The sequence below is a fragment of the Choloepus didactylus genome, chromosome 10 (genome assembly GCF_015220235.1).
Source record: "Choloepus didactylus isolate mChoDid1 chromosome 10, mChoDid1.pri, whole genome shotgun sequence".
NCBI classification, from domain to species: Eukaryota; Metazoa; Chordata; class Mammalia; order Pilosa; family Megalonychidae; genus Choloepus; species Choloepus didactylus.
Genome location: NC_051316.1, coordinates 94,280,948 through 94,298,261, shown reverse-complemented (window position 1 = coordinate 94,298,261; position 17,314 = coordinate 94,280,948). Strand labels below are relative to the sequence as shown.

Sequence of the window (17,314 nt, the reverse complement as noted above, 5' to 3'; positions counted from 1 at the left end):
CTTCTGTAAAATGTGCATTTTGAAATATTAGGAACTTCTGAGGCTGCTATTTTCTTTGCTTTAGCATCTTATGTTAGCAGGGTCCCCTTACTAGTCCAAGAAAGCTGCTTGGATCCTGGTCAATGTGTCCAGTGAGCAGTGTGCATGACACAGGGCTGTAGGAATCCTTTTGGTGGCCTTGCTTGTGGCTACTGTAACTGTAGCCTCAGAGTCTTGGAATAAAATAAAATAATGCTGGATGAGGCAGTGACCAGGTGGCTAGAAGAGTCTTAGGATAGTTTAGGGATCCCCTGACATCTCATGGCCTGTTGCAATGAGACTCTGGCAGTGTCTCAGTCCAAGGCCAACTCAGAGAAAAACCCTTTCACAAAGATTTTATAAGCTCCAAATTTACAGGATCTTCCCCAGCTCTTCCTAGTTCTGTCCTTCCCCCATAACTTTGCTGGGAAGAGAGGCATTCTGGGTGCCATCCTGTCCGGGAGCTCAGCCTTCATTGATATTTAGAATAGGCCATGGCTAGTCTCCTCGATAGCCCATGCCATACTAAAAAAATACTGCCTAGCTCTTGGGTTCAGCCAGGCAAACCTACAGGCACTGTAATGTGCTCCATCATCTTCATATCTTAACAGAAATTATTGTAACACAGGGTTCATGTACATTCAAATCAGCTGGGGATCTTGTTAAAACATGGGTTTAGATTTGATAGATCTGAAACAGAACAAGATTCTGCATTTCTAACATTCTCTCAGGTTATGGAGGTGATGATGCTGGTGTTGAATAACTTGACTTTGAATGTCAAGGTTCTAATGTTCTAGGTTGGGAAATAAACAAAAGGAATACTGGGAAAGCTGGACTGCCTCAAGGAGCCCGGAGAATGGGGAGAAGAGGTAGATTAAGTACTGAGTCCTAGGTCTGAGTGATTGAACCCACATACAATTAGTAGTGTAGCCTCAGTGCAGTTGCCATTTGAGGTCATTCCTTGACACTCTGGGCCAGGCAGGATTAGAGGTTATTTCTTTAGGAAGTAAAGGCTATGCCTGCACCAGCTTGACTTAAAGACCCTGTGGTCATGGGGACCACAGGCCACTCTTGGGCCTGAGCACAGAGAAAAGCATTGTCCCTAAGCAGAGAAAAGTGTGACACAGGGGATGGACAAGGTCCATGGTTACAATTCAAGGAATCCATGAACTTAGATGGGGAAAAAATTACATCTTTGTTTTCAGTGACCTGTAACTACATCAATTATGAGGCATCAAGCCACAAGAATATTAGCAGTAACTGTGGCCTTATCTCCAAGACAAATCACAGATATTTTCACGTATTAGTTCACATATTATTGCTCATTGCTTTGAAACTAAGTATAGTATTAGCCCTGCCACTAGATCTTATTGTTAGTGCATTAATAAAGAAGCATGTATATAATTATATTTTTAAATTTGCTGTTTAATAGTTTGATAGCTGTATTTTAATATTACTGATTTCATGTATACTTATTTTATGCATTTGAAAATGTTATTCTAAGAAGGGATCCACAGGCTTCACCAGACTGCCCAAGACACCCATGGCCCAAAAGGTGGTTAATAGCCCCTGGTCCAAAGACACAGCCCCTAGAGCACGGGAGGCTGCTCCTCCTCTGCCCCTGGAGCACGCGAGCTTGCCTTAACTGCCCCCAACTGCCCTGAGTTTAGTTATCCATGTTCACATTCATTGTCATGTCACGTCACAGGCAGAGCTTTTCATGGGACCCTCTTTTTAACCAATGGTTTCTTTACCCCATCAGGCAATGTTTACAAGTTTCAGACTGGTTCCCGATTTCATGCAATACTGTGGCACAAGCATTTGGATGATGCATGTAAAAGCAACAGGCCTCAGGTAAAGTTACTAAAATCCTGCTTGCCACCTGAAATACCCTCTGCCACCGCTGGGACTAAGGACCTTAGACAACAGGACTCCCTGCTTCCCTCAGAGCCAATCAGCCATGCTCCCAGGCACCCTCATTGATCTGCCTTTTTCCATGAGATAAAGCATCCCTTGCTCAGCTTAGAACTAGGTCCAGTTTCAGACAGGAACTTTGAATCTGGTTCCTGTGTCTTTCCCACTAAAGGAAATGACACGGAAATATCCATTGTTTAGGATGTTTAAGCAGAAGTGATATTACCCCAATGGTCAGGCTACAGCATCTATTTAGATCATCCTCCCAAAGTTGATTTCATGGGAACACTCCACAATGACTAAAGTGCCTCCCCCTTCTCTGCAGCCCATAGGAATAATAAATTAGCTAATTTATTGAGAGCCAACCATGTGCCAGGCAACACTGCTGATGAATGAGGGGGTTTCAGGCTCCCCAGCATGTTGGAACCAGTGGGATTTGTACTGATGCGAGCCCCCTCTGGGCCACTGGGCTGGAGTCACTGTGTGGCTCCCAGCCCCCACCACACCCACCCTCTCCCTGGTGCCAGGCATTACGCTAAATGCCACATGCAGGAATTGACCCAACCTTACAATATCACATTAAGGTAGGTTCTTTTATCATCTCCATTTACTGATGTGGACACTGAGGCTCAGAAAGTGGCAGACACTTGTTTAGGGGCCCACAGTTAGTAAGTGTTGGGGCTAGGATCTATCCCAGGTCTGCCTGACTCCTGATTCCATACCTGTCACCCCTGAGTTCTCCTGCCTCACATTTCCCTGGTTGCCCCTAACTTGCTCAGCCTTCTGCAGTTAAGCTGAAGACAGAAACAGCAATGGCTGCCCAAGCTTGGGAGGAAAAATGGTTGTGCCCCAGCTCTCCCAGCACCAGAAGGGGGCAAGCTGGGGCTCCCTGCTCCTCAGGAGGGTCAGGTGGGCAGCATTTGGTCTGCTGGTGCTAGAATTGGTGCTCCTGTTCCTAAGCATCCATGTGTGTGTTCTCCAGTCACAGCCAGTCTGAAGAGAAAGCACCAGGGCACGGGGTAGACAGTGGCAGCTTTGAGGAGGAAAGCAGCTGAGAGCATAAGATCAGGCATCTCATTGCATATCCAAGGTCTGAGGGAATCACAGCAAAGGCAAGTTCCCATCAGGCATTTGGAAGGGTAGGAACGCACAGCTGTGCTGGTCACAGCACAGTCATGGACTTCTTGGCCCCTCAAATGGTTCTTGTAAGCTGGAAGGAGGTCTCTAGTGCCATGTCTCAGGGTGCTAAGCTCTGCTTTGTCCCATTCAGGATTTTCATCTGTAATGTGGATGTGGACATTTATGACAAGCTGATCAAAATTATTGATAAGAAGCTAGAAAGCAGAACTAATAGATTGGATGACAAAATCAGGATCCAGAAAGTCCTCTACAAGCCAGAACAATAGAACAAGACCAATACAGGGATATACTTGAGGTACCACAGGGAGGTTCAAAATAAATTGCAGTTGAATCCTATGACTCAACTATTCTACCACAAGGAATGTTTTAGGGATATGCTCATACACGTACACAAAAGTATGTTTAAAAACGCATTGTAGCATTTTCCTTGATAGAAAAAAAGCCCCAAAACAACCTCACTGACCCTCAGTAGATCCCTACAGTGCAAAAGCTGATAGCTATTAAAAACAATGATGCAGATCTGTGTGTGATGGCCTGAAAGGATCTCCAGATATAAATAAAAAAGCAGAGGATAAAAATATGTAAAGGATGATCTTATTTGTATTAAAATACATATGCATATTTATTATGTATATGTTTGTATATGCATATATAGTTTCCAGAATGATATACAAGAAGCTATAATTTTGTAAAGTCCTAGAGCACACTACATGTATTTTTTACATTAAAAAACGTAATTGCCCACCTACATGATGGGAAGAGTAAGGGTTTTGGTTGACAGTCACCTCAAGCTGATCTAAAGTGTTGAGGCTTCAACAAGGGTGATTAATAGAGGAAGAGCATCCTGATCAGAGGGGCAATGGTCCTCCTCATCTCCTCTGCACTGGTCACACCATGTCTGGGGCCCCTCTTTGGCTCTGGGTGCCACTCTAAGAGCACAGGAGGCTGGAGGATCTCCAGGCAGTGGGCCACCAGGATAGTGGGACTGGGAATGGCTGTGGGAGATTGCTTGGGGTGGTCCCGACCAGGGGAGAGAGGCAGGACCCTGGTCTCTGCCCTGTGGCACCTGTGAGCTATTTTTTGTCCAATTTTAAGACCAGGAGAGGGTATATTTTATTTCTTCTACCTTTTTTCTTTTTGTTTCTAATTTACTTTCAACCAAACATTCTGACTTTCTGCTGTATGCAATAATAAAAAGTTGGCAACAACCTAAATATTCAGTAATTTAAATACATCACAGCACATCCATGTGATGGAATACAAGGCGGGTGTAATAAAGGGTGTTAGAGAAATGCATCTATTCATGTGAAAAATCTCAGTGACTAAGAAGATTCGTTTTCTTTCTCATAGAGTTGCATTTTTTAAAATTGTGGGGTTTTTTTTTAACACTGAATACGCTTAAACATTATTTATAACATATGTGTGAGGTATAAAGGACAGCAATAAAAAAACACCTATGTACTCACCACTAAGCCTCAAGAGCACACCCGCCCAGAGACCCCTCACATTACCCCCCTCCCCTGTGTGGCCCTCCCTGATCCTGTCTTCCTCCCTCCCACCTCCACCCCATAACCACTCTCCTGATTTGTGTGTTTAACATTCCTTAATTTTAGCACATCTATTTGATTCCTTGAAAAATGAATTGTCTGGGGTGCACTGTTTTAAACTCTTCTATAAATAGAACCATAAGTGCATATTTTCTGTGACTTGCTTTTCTCCTGCAACATGTCCCTCAGACTCATCTGTGTCAGTAAGTGTAGCTGTCATTCATTTATTTGTACTGATTTTTTTTTATCAATTCTGTCAGTGATCTCAAGAATGGTTCAAGCTTTGTGCTATTTTGAACAGTTCTGCTGTGACCATTCTTATAACTGTCTCTTGGTCCAAGGAGATGTATTTTTTTCATTTCATCATTTTGACCAAATTGACACCAAGATGGATTTGTTTTTTATGAAATTGCTCTTAATCAAATCTCCCAGAACCCCATAGCAAGGAGATCCAGGGTGGGGGTGTTGGTATCATTGAGGGGAGTAAGAAGCAGGCTGATCTTGGGGCTCGTGGTCCCCTCAGGGGAGGAGTTTGAGAGCCTGTATAGGAAGCAGCCCTTGGGTGCACAGACATGGGATGGTCTTAGGGTTCCAGATACCCCCAAACCCTCCTTGTGCTTCCACTTCTTTCCACTTGCTTCCACTTGCCAATTCCTGCCATCCCCTAACCACCACACTGGTTTCCCCTTCAGAGGTTTGTCTCCTCCTTACACGGAACACAGCTTTATTTTGATTGGAGGGTAGTGTTTGAGAATGTGAGCTCTAGTGTCTGAGCTCTGCCACTTACTTGCTGTATTCTTAACCTCTTTGAGCCTCAGTTTCCTCAGCTTTGTAATGGTGATAATTCCAGGACCTGGCTCATGGGGTTGTTGTAAGGACTCAAGGACAAAATGCATATGAAGTACTCAGAACTGTGCCTGGAACACAGCAATCACTTAACAAATGATATTATCATCATGCCTTCTCTCCACCTGATCTGCTCATTCATAGACTAACTGGGAAAGACCTGGCCTGTTCCTTTACAGAACACCCCTTATCCCCTTCTGAAAGGTTGGAACTTTTACCAGAGTCTGAGCTTTCTCTTCTAGGTACCTGCAAACCTTATGTCATTTGAATAAGTCTCTGCAGGACTTGGTGTGACTTCAAAGGCTTCTAGTACCCCAGCCTGGGACTGGTGGAAAAGAGCATGTCCTGGGCACAGGCTGTTGGCCAAGGTGCTTGGAGATTCACAGCCGGACTCACGGGGACGTGGCCTGCAGCCTCACGGTCCCAGAGGACTCTACCGGTGTGGGATCCACCTGCCAATCCCCAGCGACTCTCATGACTCACGCTGCAGCACACCTCGTAGGGCAGTGGTTGGACACCAGACTGTATATCCCACCCTCCCTGTCTGGGCTCTTGTCCACGAGCTGCTTCTGCAACTAGTGAGCATTTGGCCCATGTTGGGTTCTCAGTGTTTTCTACTGCACAAAAGAGTGGACAGTGTTAACCTGCGTGAGCAGCCAGAGAGGAGGCTGGGAGCTGTGGAACAGGCTTTTTACACCCCAAGTACATGGGGTTGCTCGCCCATAGGGCTGCCTCAGATTTTGTACAACCCCTGAAGCATCCTCTATGTGTGCGTGCTGTATATGTGTGCGTGTGAGAATGTGAACTCTTCAAGAAACATGCATTTTGGCACAAGACTTGTGACATCACACACTTCATTTGCTTTGAGGCCCTGCTTTAACCTTAAGTTTTAGTCTTGTCCACGAAGGAATGTCAGAGCGAGAGCCCAGAGATTCCTTCTGTGTTAAGGGTCCCTTATGTTCATTTACTGTAAACAAACAATGCCTTAAATTGTGTCTTGTTTTCTGTTCCTATGGGTGCTAATTCATCTGGAAGGTCTGCTCCCTGGGCCCCTGGGCCCCTTCTAGGCCTTGTTGCTGTCAGCCCTTCTGAGACAGTACCTGGCTTCAGGACTGTGGACTGGGCCACTGGTCTGCTTGCTTCCTGCCATCTCTTCTCCCTGGCAGGGTCTGAAGACCCTTCTCTTCTCATCCACTCCCACTATGCCAAAATGGCTTCCTCAGAAGCAGTTGGAAGGCTGCCATGCTCATCGCGAATGACTGCACAGAAGCTACTTTGTACCAACCTCTCCCTGCAGGGCAGGGCTTTTGCTTTCATCAGGTCTCCCCTTTGCCTCCACTGCCAGGGCAAAGCAAACTGGGAGCCCCGATCATGCTGGGAAGCTGAGTGACTCTGAGGCCTTAAGCTACTCCAGTCTTGCCCCCAGTGTCCCGAATGCAGTCACCAGCAAGTTCTCCATCATCCAAGTCCAAGGGCACAGTTGTTAATGACTATGGTGACAAGACAGCAAAACCCTGGGGAGTAAACTGTCCAAGCTCTACATTCAGTTAAGAGACCTGCACATGAACAATGTCCTTTGTCTGTCACCTTTTTCATATGTTAAAGTGAGTTTTATTTTGCACAAATACATTTTCATTTAAAATGATGAATTACTCTTTATCACCATAGCTACTTTTAAAAAAAAAAATTGGGGTGTCTTAATTCTGAAAAGGAATCCCTTAAACAGTTTTCTGAAAGAGACTGAATTTCTGGAGTCCTTGTAACTGTCATGGTTTCAGAGCTCATGCTGATTGGGCATCAAACTACCTTAAGATTTTCTGGGCAAGATGCTTCAAAACAACATCTAAGCCAGTAAACTGGTAAGAGGTCAATTTTAAAACAACCAAAGCATCTACCACTGTATTTTGATTAAATGGTCACAACTTTTTATGACAATTTGAATGAATTGGTGAAGAAAATAGTTTCCACCAAACCTTATTTTGTGGTTGCTCAATAACCAACTAACACCTTGATTTTCAGCAAAGACTAGAATACTTTCTTACTAGGAGTAACTCCAGATGGTAAAGTTGACACCTTCAAACTTTGGCCATGGGTGCTTTGCACACCTACCCATATCTGTGCTGCAGATATGTGCACCTAATTCATAGTAACCACTTACACAAATTAGCATCTAGAGGCTGAATGAAAACACCAAACTCTCCAAACACTTCTGACCAGATCCATGCAGCATTAACACTTGAGTCTACATTGAATCTAATTCCATCGATTAACTTTAATATCATAACTTTGGATGAAAGTACAAGACTAGAACATCAGCTACGTATTTTTCTTGGATTTCTCCACCTTCGAACTGTCCTGGTTTCTCTCACATGAAATATTATAGATGCCAATCCCAAAAACTCAGAATCATATAATGTTCTCCCCTTTAAAACATTTTTCTTTCTTTCTCAAATTCTTTTCATAGTGTTTAGTCTTCTCTCTAACTCAGACTGATCCCTCATCCTTTTCCAGAAACATTCTTAGCTTGGAATCCTAAAAAATTTGTTTAGACCTTTTGAAAAAGGCCTTTTAGAACCTCTAAGAACCTTGGACACATCAGAAGGGTACTGGAGATGAAGCTGAAATGTATTTAGTTCTCCAAGGAGGGGCTCAGGCCCAAGCACGTGAGTTAAATGTTAAATATTTGTCTTCCCAGTGTTGGTTTGTTCCTCAAGCAGCAGGTGAGGAGGCTTGCAAGCCTGGGATGGAGAGGACCGGGCACAAGCCACAAAGAGTAAAAGTTCATGGGTGGATTCTCACTCTGGAGGGACACATTTCTGGTTTTTGATCCTTGACTATCCATATTACACAAATGTTTGTGAAACCATGGAAGATGAAATGTCTTGCTTGCATATGCTGTATCTGTTTTTTTGTTCGTTTGTTTGTTTTTTAAGCATCAGATCATGGCTCCCCAAAATGAAAATTGTGAAATGCTATATTATGATGTCCTGAGAATAGCTCACTCACCTCTCCCCTGAGAATTAACTCTTTTGCCCCCTCGGTTGAACACATTTTGTAACTCAAGGTCAGCCAAGTGCATTATGGCAACTGAAATACTGCATAGAGGGTTGATTTGGTGGAAAGAAGTAGAAATATTGTTCTGAGTGTCTCCAGTAAGAAAGTACAGCCTCCATTCTCTTCCCTGACTGGAAGCCCCTTCATCAACCTGTAGAAACGGAGGAGGAAGACATTTGAAGGGTTTCTGTTTAGGAGAGAACCCATTCTCTTGCCAACTGAATTTATGAAGCATTTTTTTCTTACCAAGATGGCCAATATTTGTTTCATTATCTCCTCCCACCTCCCAAGCCCAAGAGATGTTTCTTTAGAATGCCATTTTTGGGGTGGAAAATGGTCCATGAAAATGGGAAGCCATTTGCAAGCAGAGTCTGTTTTCATTCCACAGGTAGAGTGCAGAGCTCTGCACCCACATTGTTAATGCTTCTAACATTGCCAAAAACTCAGCCTAGCTTTTTTTGTGACTTCATAAATGATTTTAATCAGCCCCACATCATGTCGACATGTTGGGTTATTTCATGTTAAAAAAAAAAAATAGTGTGAGATTTCCTTTGAAATAACAAATGCTCTGCCCCAAACCATCCATGCATTCATTCACATCTCCAGTGAGTGCTTCCTATGTGCCAAACTACCAGGTATATAAACGGCTGAGAACTGACCTGATCCCTGCCTTCATGGAGCTGACCATCCAAAGAACAATCCCCACCCCACGCATCTCCTCTGGCAAGACCTGCCTCTCTTAGCAATGGGGTACAAATCCTGTGCACAGATTCCTCCAGAAAGGCTTCAAATGGCTCAACAGACTGATCAGCCTCTTATCTGCGGGTTCACCTGCAATGAGGACTAGATGAAGTTGCTGTCCCAGAAGCTGGGTTGGCCCAGAACAGTCAGGCACGGAACGATGGCTGGGTACACTGAGGACTCCAAGATGGAATGAGAGCAGGAGCAGAATGTTCTCAGTATTTACTTCATAGTTGTTCGGGTTTTTCTTTTTTTAGTTTATTTCAATGTGAAATCAAAGTCTAGCATGCACTAGTATGAGAGCTATATTTTCTTGGGTGTTGAGATGTTGTACCATGGACTTTAGACCACATCACAGCCCTGTACTGCTCAGGCGTGTGTACACCATGGGCAGCCCCCAAATCCCTGCTCACAACCACAAAGCAATGGATCATCTGTCTGTTTTATAGCCCTTAATCTCTTTATCCATTTCTGAACGACTGTGATCATTCAGTAATGAAACAATAGTTATTAATTTATTAGTATGGTATAATCTTTAATAAATTTCGTGCCAAAATGCATGATTTTCCACTTAGCATTCAAAATGTGTAGAGAATAGTTTTCAATTTCTTATGTATTCTTCGAAGTAAGTTGAAAATCAGTTTCTACATTTTAATTTATTTCTTGTTAAACCTGTTGCACTCTCCTGGGCTGTCTTTGTTTTTGTTTTTGTTTTCCAGCAGATCCCTGCATGCAGTTGTGTAAAGACTTTCTCTAATTCTCGTGAATTGTCTCATCCGCAATAACCACTGAACATCAGCCCTTTGTGGGATTCTTCAGATTTTTGGTGAAGTATTTTGTTACCTCAGTCTTGTATCCAGTTGCTGTATTTTTCAGCTTGTTACACTGATAATAATTGTTTCACTAATTAAATAATGTACAAACATCTTTGTTTACTTTAAAATTAAATGTGTTTTCCAATGAATAGTGCTGAATTTATTGAAATCACATGCATTCATTTAGGCAACTGTTGCTATGCCAGATACAGACATGAAGAAGACATGGGGCATGAAAGGGACACAGGGCATGAAGGAGGCACTCAGAGTCCAGCTAAGAGGTGATAAGAACATAAATGACAGATAGGAGCAGGGCCCTCAGGAAGGGTCAGGTGCAGTGGGCATTCAGGAGGGAAGTGGGGGGTCTGGGGAGGCTTTGGAGGGCAGAGGATATTTGGAGATTCAGTTCAGAGCTTCAGAACACCAGGCAGAAGAGGCAGGAAACAAATGAGAAGGAGCAGGATGAAGTTGGGAGAACGCAGACAACCAAGTCTTACTGAGTAAAGGGTTTGGGAGGGTAATGGGATGTAAATCTGTAAAGATATGTTGGCAGGAGTTAATAATGTTAGACAAAAATAAATAAATAAAAACCAGAAACCCACTCTTAAGCTTGCTTAAGAAGAAAAGGGAGAATATCTTATAAGAGTGTTTCATGGAAACCTGAGGGGAGCACCAAGGTGGGACCTCAACAGGGAACGGAATAAAAAATAGAAAGCTCTCATCAGCTGAGGCAGCCATTCCACACCTTTCTCCAGAGCTCCCAAGGTCTCCTCTCTGGGTATCCATTTCATTCTCCCCAGACTGGTTTCTCTGCTTGAATGTGTAGCAGCAAAGGAGTCCAGGCCTCACAGAGAAAGCACCTGGAGTCACTGAGGGAGTGTACACCAGGGAGTGACATGATCATGGGAACCCCCAGCCCTACCTGTCTCAGTTTCCCAATCTAAAGCTGCAGTGATCGATTATCCTAGCACACCCCCGCACACTCTTGCAGGCTCGGCGCCTCCATCCCAGTTCAAGGTCAGCATAGCCCCTCCTTCCCAGAATGTAGCAAAGCCCTGCTTGCCGGAGATGGCCCTTAGCTAACCTCCTTCTCATGACTTAGATGGCACGGACACCCAGCTTTGCCCAGATCAGGTCGCTGACCTCAGCCTCCGTGCAATCAAGGGCTCTGAGACGGATGCATCTGACTTGAGAAAGAAGTGAGGTTGAGGGGAGAGAGGGGTCACTTCCGAAGCCAAGACGAACTCACCACTAGTAGTCTGTAAAGCTCCAGCCCCTCAACTTCACTGAGTCAGGGGCCACAAATGGCCACCAGGAGACAGCAGTACCTCCGCTAGCTAGATATGGAGATTCCCGAACAAACGCAGACTTTACCGTAGAACGTCTTCTTAGCCACCAGGGCCGCCACTGTACGCCTTCGCGGAGCAGGGCTAAAGCCAGCGAGCCAGCTGAGATGAGACCATCAGGCGAGTGTGGGCGGGGCCACCGGGTGTGGGCGGGGCATGATCGCGGCTGAATTGGGGAGGGGCGTTGCTGTGGGTGGGGTCCAGTCCCGGGCCGTCTTGAGCAAGGCGAGAGTGGACACATCTGGACCCAGAATTGGGGTTTAGGCGAGAAGAGGCGGGACTCCAGGGGGCGGGGCCATGCCTATGGGCGGAACATGAGGAAGGGCGGCCCCAGGAGGGGGCGATGCTAAGATAGAACGGGTCTGGAGGTGCTGAGGTGAGGAGGGGCCGGGCCGTGAGGGGCTACGCTCGAGAAAACAGAGCCTTGAGGTAAGGGCGGGATCCGCGCGGGAGCTCAGTAGTGGAGGGGTAGGTGGGTCGGGCCCAGGTCTGTGCTAACAGGCAGGGACCGGGAGGGGCGGGACCGTGGACCGTACAGAACTGAGAACGGGTTGGGCGCTTGGGCCCTGGGCCTGGCGAGATGTGGAGTATGGGGTGGGGGGGGGGTGGGGGGCGTGGTTGAAGCACTGGGCGGGGCGGGAGCCGGGCCTAGACCCCAGCTGAGGGGCGCGGGGCGGGTTGGGCTGGGGTTCGGGGCGGGGCCGGATCTGGGGGGCGTGGTCTGGGCCCGGCGGCAGGGCACCCGACGGGATGCGCTGGGGTTCGGGACTGCATGGGCTGGGGTTCGGGACTGCATGGGCTGGGGTTCGGGGCGGGGCCTGGGGCGGGGCCTGGGCCAGGCAAAGGGGCGCGGGGCGGGGCGTGGGCTGCGGCTCGAAAGCCTGGCGCCTGCCGAGCCCGGCCGAGACCCGAGCCCACCCGAGTGCGCCCGAGCCCGAGGCCCCCGCCCGGGGCGATGGAACCCGAGCCCGGCGGGGCGGCCGCTGCGCTCCTGCGGCAGAAGAGGGCAGCGCTGCGGCGCAGGGGGTGCAGCTTCGAGAGCCCCAGGTACCGCGGTCAGGGAGGGGTGCGGCCGGGGGGGACCGAAGAGGGGAGCCGGCCACGTGGGGGTGGGGTGGCGGTCTGAGGAGACAGAGGATGGCGAGGCCGAAGGATGGGAAGGGGGGCATCGGGCGAAGAGCCTGGGCCGATCGGCCGGGGGTGTTCGGCGGGCTAGGAGGCCCGAGAGGGAGGTGCGGGAGGGAGAACGCCTCAGATAAAAACCTGTCGAGTGTTTGGAATCCAGCCCTGGAGGAGATGTCCTCAAACCGTCGGTCCTGTGGCAGGCCCTGAGCAAGCCCTGTGTTTCTAGGCAGATTACGGGCTGGGAAGAATGTTCCCTGCCCGCCACTTGTAAATGTTCAATGACGAGGTCGAGAAATAGCCCCCTAAAGTCCAAAGGAGGTCTCCCTTCTACTCGGAGCCTCTGGCAATTCTGCGCTCTCGCAGAGCTGAGGCCGGCTTCAGCCTCCCATCCTCGCTTCTCGGGTAACTGCACACCCGCTGCCTCCACCGGCCCCGCCCTTTCTGGGGCGCAGCACAGCCCCCCAAACCTGCAGAGCTACCTGGTGCCCCTGTTCCTCGCGGACGCCTTTCGTGTGCCTGGATGCCGGTGCACCCCTCTTTCCTCACTCTCCTTCAGCCTGTGGAGCTCTCCTTAGGTCTTCAGTTCTCTCATCTGAAACCTTGCCCCACGGAGGCGCCTTCCGCGGCTGGGCGTGGTACCCCTCCCTCTGCTCTGCCACACTCCTTCCTTCAGAGGGCAGCTTCTTAACTTTGAGTGGGTTCTCCTGCTTCAACATCGCTCAAGTCTGCCCTACCTTTTTTTTTTTCAGGCCCCTGTTGTCTCCTAGATGACACCAGCAGCCTCCCCACCAGGCTCCCTGTCTTTATTCTTACTCCTCTTAAATCCACATCCTAACTGGCCGCTGGAGGGGTCTCACTAAAACTGTGGGGCGGTGACTCCACGCTGGCTAAAGCCCTTGAAGAGCTCTGGGTCTCCCACAGCAGTGATGGGGACTGGGGTGGGAGCCAATGAAAAAGATGAGGTGGGGTTCTGGCCCCCGCTGAGGCAGAAAGGAGGGTATCAAACAAGCAATGCAAGATCCTTAAAAATGAAAGGTGAGACCCTTATCTCTCCATTCTCAGCTCGTGGCATACCTTTCCTCACCTTTGGGGCTCTAGCAATATTGGATGAACGTGTAAGCGTCATGAGGACAGGACCATGGCTGTCCTGTTCACTGCTGTATCCCCAGAACCAGGAGAGACACTTATTATCTGTTGAATGAATAAATGCCTGACCAGATGGTAATTCCTCCCTTATGCTTTGCTGTTTCTCATCTGTGCCTTTACTCATATGGTGCTCTTTTCTCTGCTTAGAATGTTCTTTCCTTTCCTCCTTGGATAATGCCTACCCCTTCTCCTCTGGGAAGCCTTCCCTGAACCCCTTGCTGAGCTCTGTGCTGTATCAGCAATCAACGCGTATATCTGTTATTCCACGTGTTATTGTATGTAATTACCTGGATAATATGTCTCCCCCCACTGGACTGGGAGAACAGGAAAAATATGGTCTCTGCCCTTTTGGTGCTTACACTTGTGTTGCTTGAACATGAATAAGAAAAAGTATAACAAGAGAAAGGCTGAAGAGATGAGCCCATTCTGGACCCTCCAGGTGGTTGGTAGAATGTTTAGAGCAGCTCTGTCCAATAGAACTTTCTGCAATGGTGGAAACATTCTGTAATTGGCACTGTCCAATCTGGTAGCTACTAGCCTCCTGTGGCTATTGAACCCGTGAAATGTGGCCAGTGCAACTAAGAAACTGAGTTTTTACTTTTATTTAACTTTAAATTTAAATAGCCACATATAACTAGGGTTTACCATATTGGGTAATGCTGGTTTAGAATATATTTCTCTTCCTCTGAATTCTCGCTTTTATCATCCCCCTTCTTTGTCTTCTTGACCTTAATACTCCTGAAAGAATATACATGACTTCCTGGCCTCCATAGTCTTTTTTCTCTGTTTAATACTCCATAGCATTATCTGATGAGACTTAGAAACGATAATTGCCATTTTTCTGATTATAAAAATAATTCATGTATGTGAAAGGAAATTTGAAAAATCAATAAAAATATAAAGAAGATAATTAAATATTCATTTACCCATAATCCCACTAGTTGCCTTCTAGTCTTTTCCTTCCTAACTGTACTTACATGTGTGTATATTTATAGTAACATGTTAACTTGCTTTTTTACTTGTTATACTGTAAGGATTTTCTCACATCCTTGAACATTTCTTAAGAAAACTTTAAATTGCTGTATGGTATTCTGTCATATGGATAGATTACAATTTATTTACCCTACCTTTTTTTATTGGACTTGCAGTTTATTTCCAGTTTCTCATTCCTACTAAAAATGTAGTGAACCCATGTGCATAAGTCTGTATATGCACAGATAATCATTTCTTTAGGATAAATTCATAAAGAACAAGAAAATGAACATTTTAAAGGATTTTGAAGTATAATGCCAAATTGACAACAGAAACGCTGTACGAGTTTACAGTTCCTCCGAGGGCATGCATACACACGCCTGTTTCTTCCCACCGTCAATTTGGTAATTCATAAGTATTTACCACAGTGGTGTCTTAATTTAATTTGAATTTCTTTAATGAGGTGAACCTTTTTTCTTATTTTTTTCATAATTTGTATTTCTTCTTTATATATATGCATGCCCTTTATCTAATTTTTCCTTTAGAATGTATACCTTTTCCTTATTGAATGAAGCTCTTTGTTTAGTAAAGGAATTAACTTTTTGTCAAATATGTAGCTAGTATTTTTACCAGCTCATTATTTACCTTTTAACTTTCTTAATGGTGTTTTTTGATAAAGTTTTTTATTGTTGTTGTTTTTTTATTCAGTCTAATCTACAAGACTTCCCTAACTTAAAACAGATAAATATTCATGTACAATTTCTTCTGTTATTTTTGTTGCTTTTTTAAAAATCACCTCTTTAATCCAGTGGTTCTGAACCATGCCTATGCATCAGAAGCACCTGTGGAACATCTTAGCCATGCAGGTGTGTGGGCTCCTACCCAGGCCTAATGATCTAGAAGATCCAGGGTGGTGCTGGAATGTGTTCAGAGAGCTCTGTGGGTGATTCTGATGGGCAGCCAAGATGAAAGCCTCTGCCTCATTTTCAAGCCTCTTGCCAGGTTAGCCTCTCTTACTCCAAAGTCCCCAAAAACTTTTCATTTCTTATTGTATCAAGTTTAAATGCTACTGCCTCTTGCTTAGAGCCTTTCAGAATCTGGTTTAACCATATCTGACCAATCATCTTGTTGGTGTCAGGGGACACAAAGCATTACTTTCAGGATGATGATCTTATGTGACTTTCATTACTAAAGATTTCATGTCAGTTCTGTAACTGGCATGGAGACTCAGCAAGCTACTCCTGAGCAAGGAGTAGCCCAGGTACTAGGCATTCTGACAGGTGACAATAGAGAAGACTAGCTGGGAAGCCTGGAGGGACAGCATGGCTGCAGGCAGTAGGGCAAGACACTTATGCTATTAAACTGCCTGCCCTGGATTTGTTTATCATTCTGTAGAAAGGCAGTATCAGATAGTGGTCAAGAACAAAGATTTTGGAGTGAGACGGACCTAGGTTCAAGTCTGTGTCCTTTCACTTACCAGATACGTGAACTTGGACAGTTTGCTTAACCCTCTGAACTTCACTTAACTAATTTGTAAAATGACAGTAACACCTATCTCACAGGGTTGAGGTGAGGTTTAATGAACTAATTTATGCAAAGTGATACAAACAGTGCCTGGCCTAAGCATTAATAAATGGTAACTGCTATTAACAAAAGCAATTAACATTTATATGAAAGCTCTCAACCTTTCCCTCTCCCTGCCTTATTAAAATAAAATTCTAGCTTTGTCCATTTAGTTTCTCTCCTCAGAAGATGGTCCTGCCTTCTTTCTCTTTTGTGTTTTTGAGCTCCAGATTTAGGAAGAGAGGGAGTAAGGAGAAGAGGTTTACAAGGCACTGGCTAGAACTGGCTGAAAAAAAAAGGTTTTAGGGGGTTGTTTCAAGGTGAGAGGTACAGAAACACCTACTTTGTATGGGGGAGGCCAATAGGCAGGCAAAGGGGATTTTAAGAAATCTGTTGTCTTTTGTCCCTTTGTGGTTACCAAGAAATACAATTAATGAACCTGAGTCATTTTTTCAATTATTCTTTGATTGCTGAGCTGTTTGCTTTGGTTTCCGCACTTCAGGGAGGCTGAACCATATGAGAGCCGCAGTATTAACTGAGTTACATATTAGTAGGATTGAATTTGTAGGGCACATCCTAAAGATAAAAGAATTTCAGTATTGGAGGTAACTTGAGATATCACCCAGGTCAGCCTCTGGGACAGTAGTACTCAAAGTGCGGTCCACACCATCAGCATCAGCATCACTGAGGAACTTGCTAGAAATGCAAATTCTCTAGTCCAACCCTAGATCTACTCAATCAGAATCTCTGGGGATGGGGCTCAGGAAACTGAGAACAAATACTCTGTAGTGTAGAGCAGTGGGTCTCAAACATTCAGGTACGTAAGAATTACTTGGAGGGCTTCTTAAAACCTAGTTTCCTAATGTTCAGAGATAGATTGTGATGATGAACGCATAACTATGTTATCATACTGTGGACAGTGGAATGTATACCATGGATGATTGTATGGTGTGCGAATGTATTTCAGTAAAACTGAATTTAATAAAAAAACAAAACAGAACAAAACAAAAAAAACCTAGTTTCCTGGATCCCACTTCCAAAGATTCTGATTCACTAAGTTAGGGTGGGTTCTGTGAATTTGTTTTGC

General features: G+C 45.5%; 2 protein-coding genes across 16 annotated transcripts in view; both read left to right on the top strand.

Annotated features, from left to right (window-relative positions):
• The window catches only part of RALGPS1 (Ral GEF with PH domain and SH3 binding motif 1), a 427,751-nt gene extending 417,527 nt beyond the window's left edge, over positions 1-10,224 (top strand). For 9 of the 11 annotated variants that reach the window (XM_037798268.1, XM_037798267.1, XM_037798269.1 and 6 more), the window contains one exon: positions 1,781-10,224. In XM_037798268.1, the coding sequence (XP_037654196.1) occupies positions 1,781-2,001 (221 nt within the window). In that variant the 3' untranslated portion in view covers positions 2,002-10,224. The remainder of the gene's footprint in view (positions 1-1,780) is intronic. The other 2 variants (XM_037798276.1, XM_037798274.1) reach the window with 1 other exon arrangement.
• Positions 10,225-11,779: 1,555 nt separating this feature from the next.
• The window catches only part of GARNL3 (GTPase activating Rap/RanGAP domain like 3), a 221,779-nt gene continuing 216,244 nt past the window's right edge, over positions 11,780-17,314 (top strand). For 3 of the 5 annotated variants that reach the window (XM_037797332.1, XM_037797333.1, XM_037797331.1), the window contains exon 1: positions 12,328-12,468. In XM_037797332.1, coding sequence (XP_037653260.1) covers positions 12,377-12,468 — 92 coding nt within the window. In that variant the 5' untranslated portion in view covers positions 12,328-12,376. Of the gene's footprint in view, positions 11,851-12,327; positions 12,469-17,314 lie in introns of those variants that run through there. The other 2 variants (XM_037797335.1, XM_037797334.1) reach the window with 2 other exon arrangements.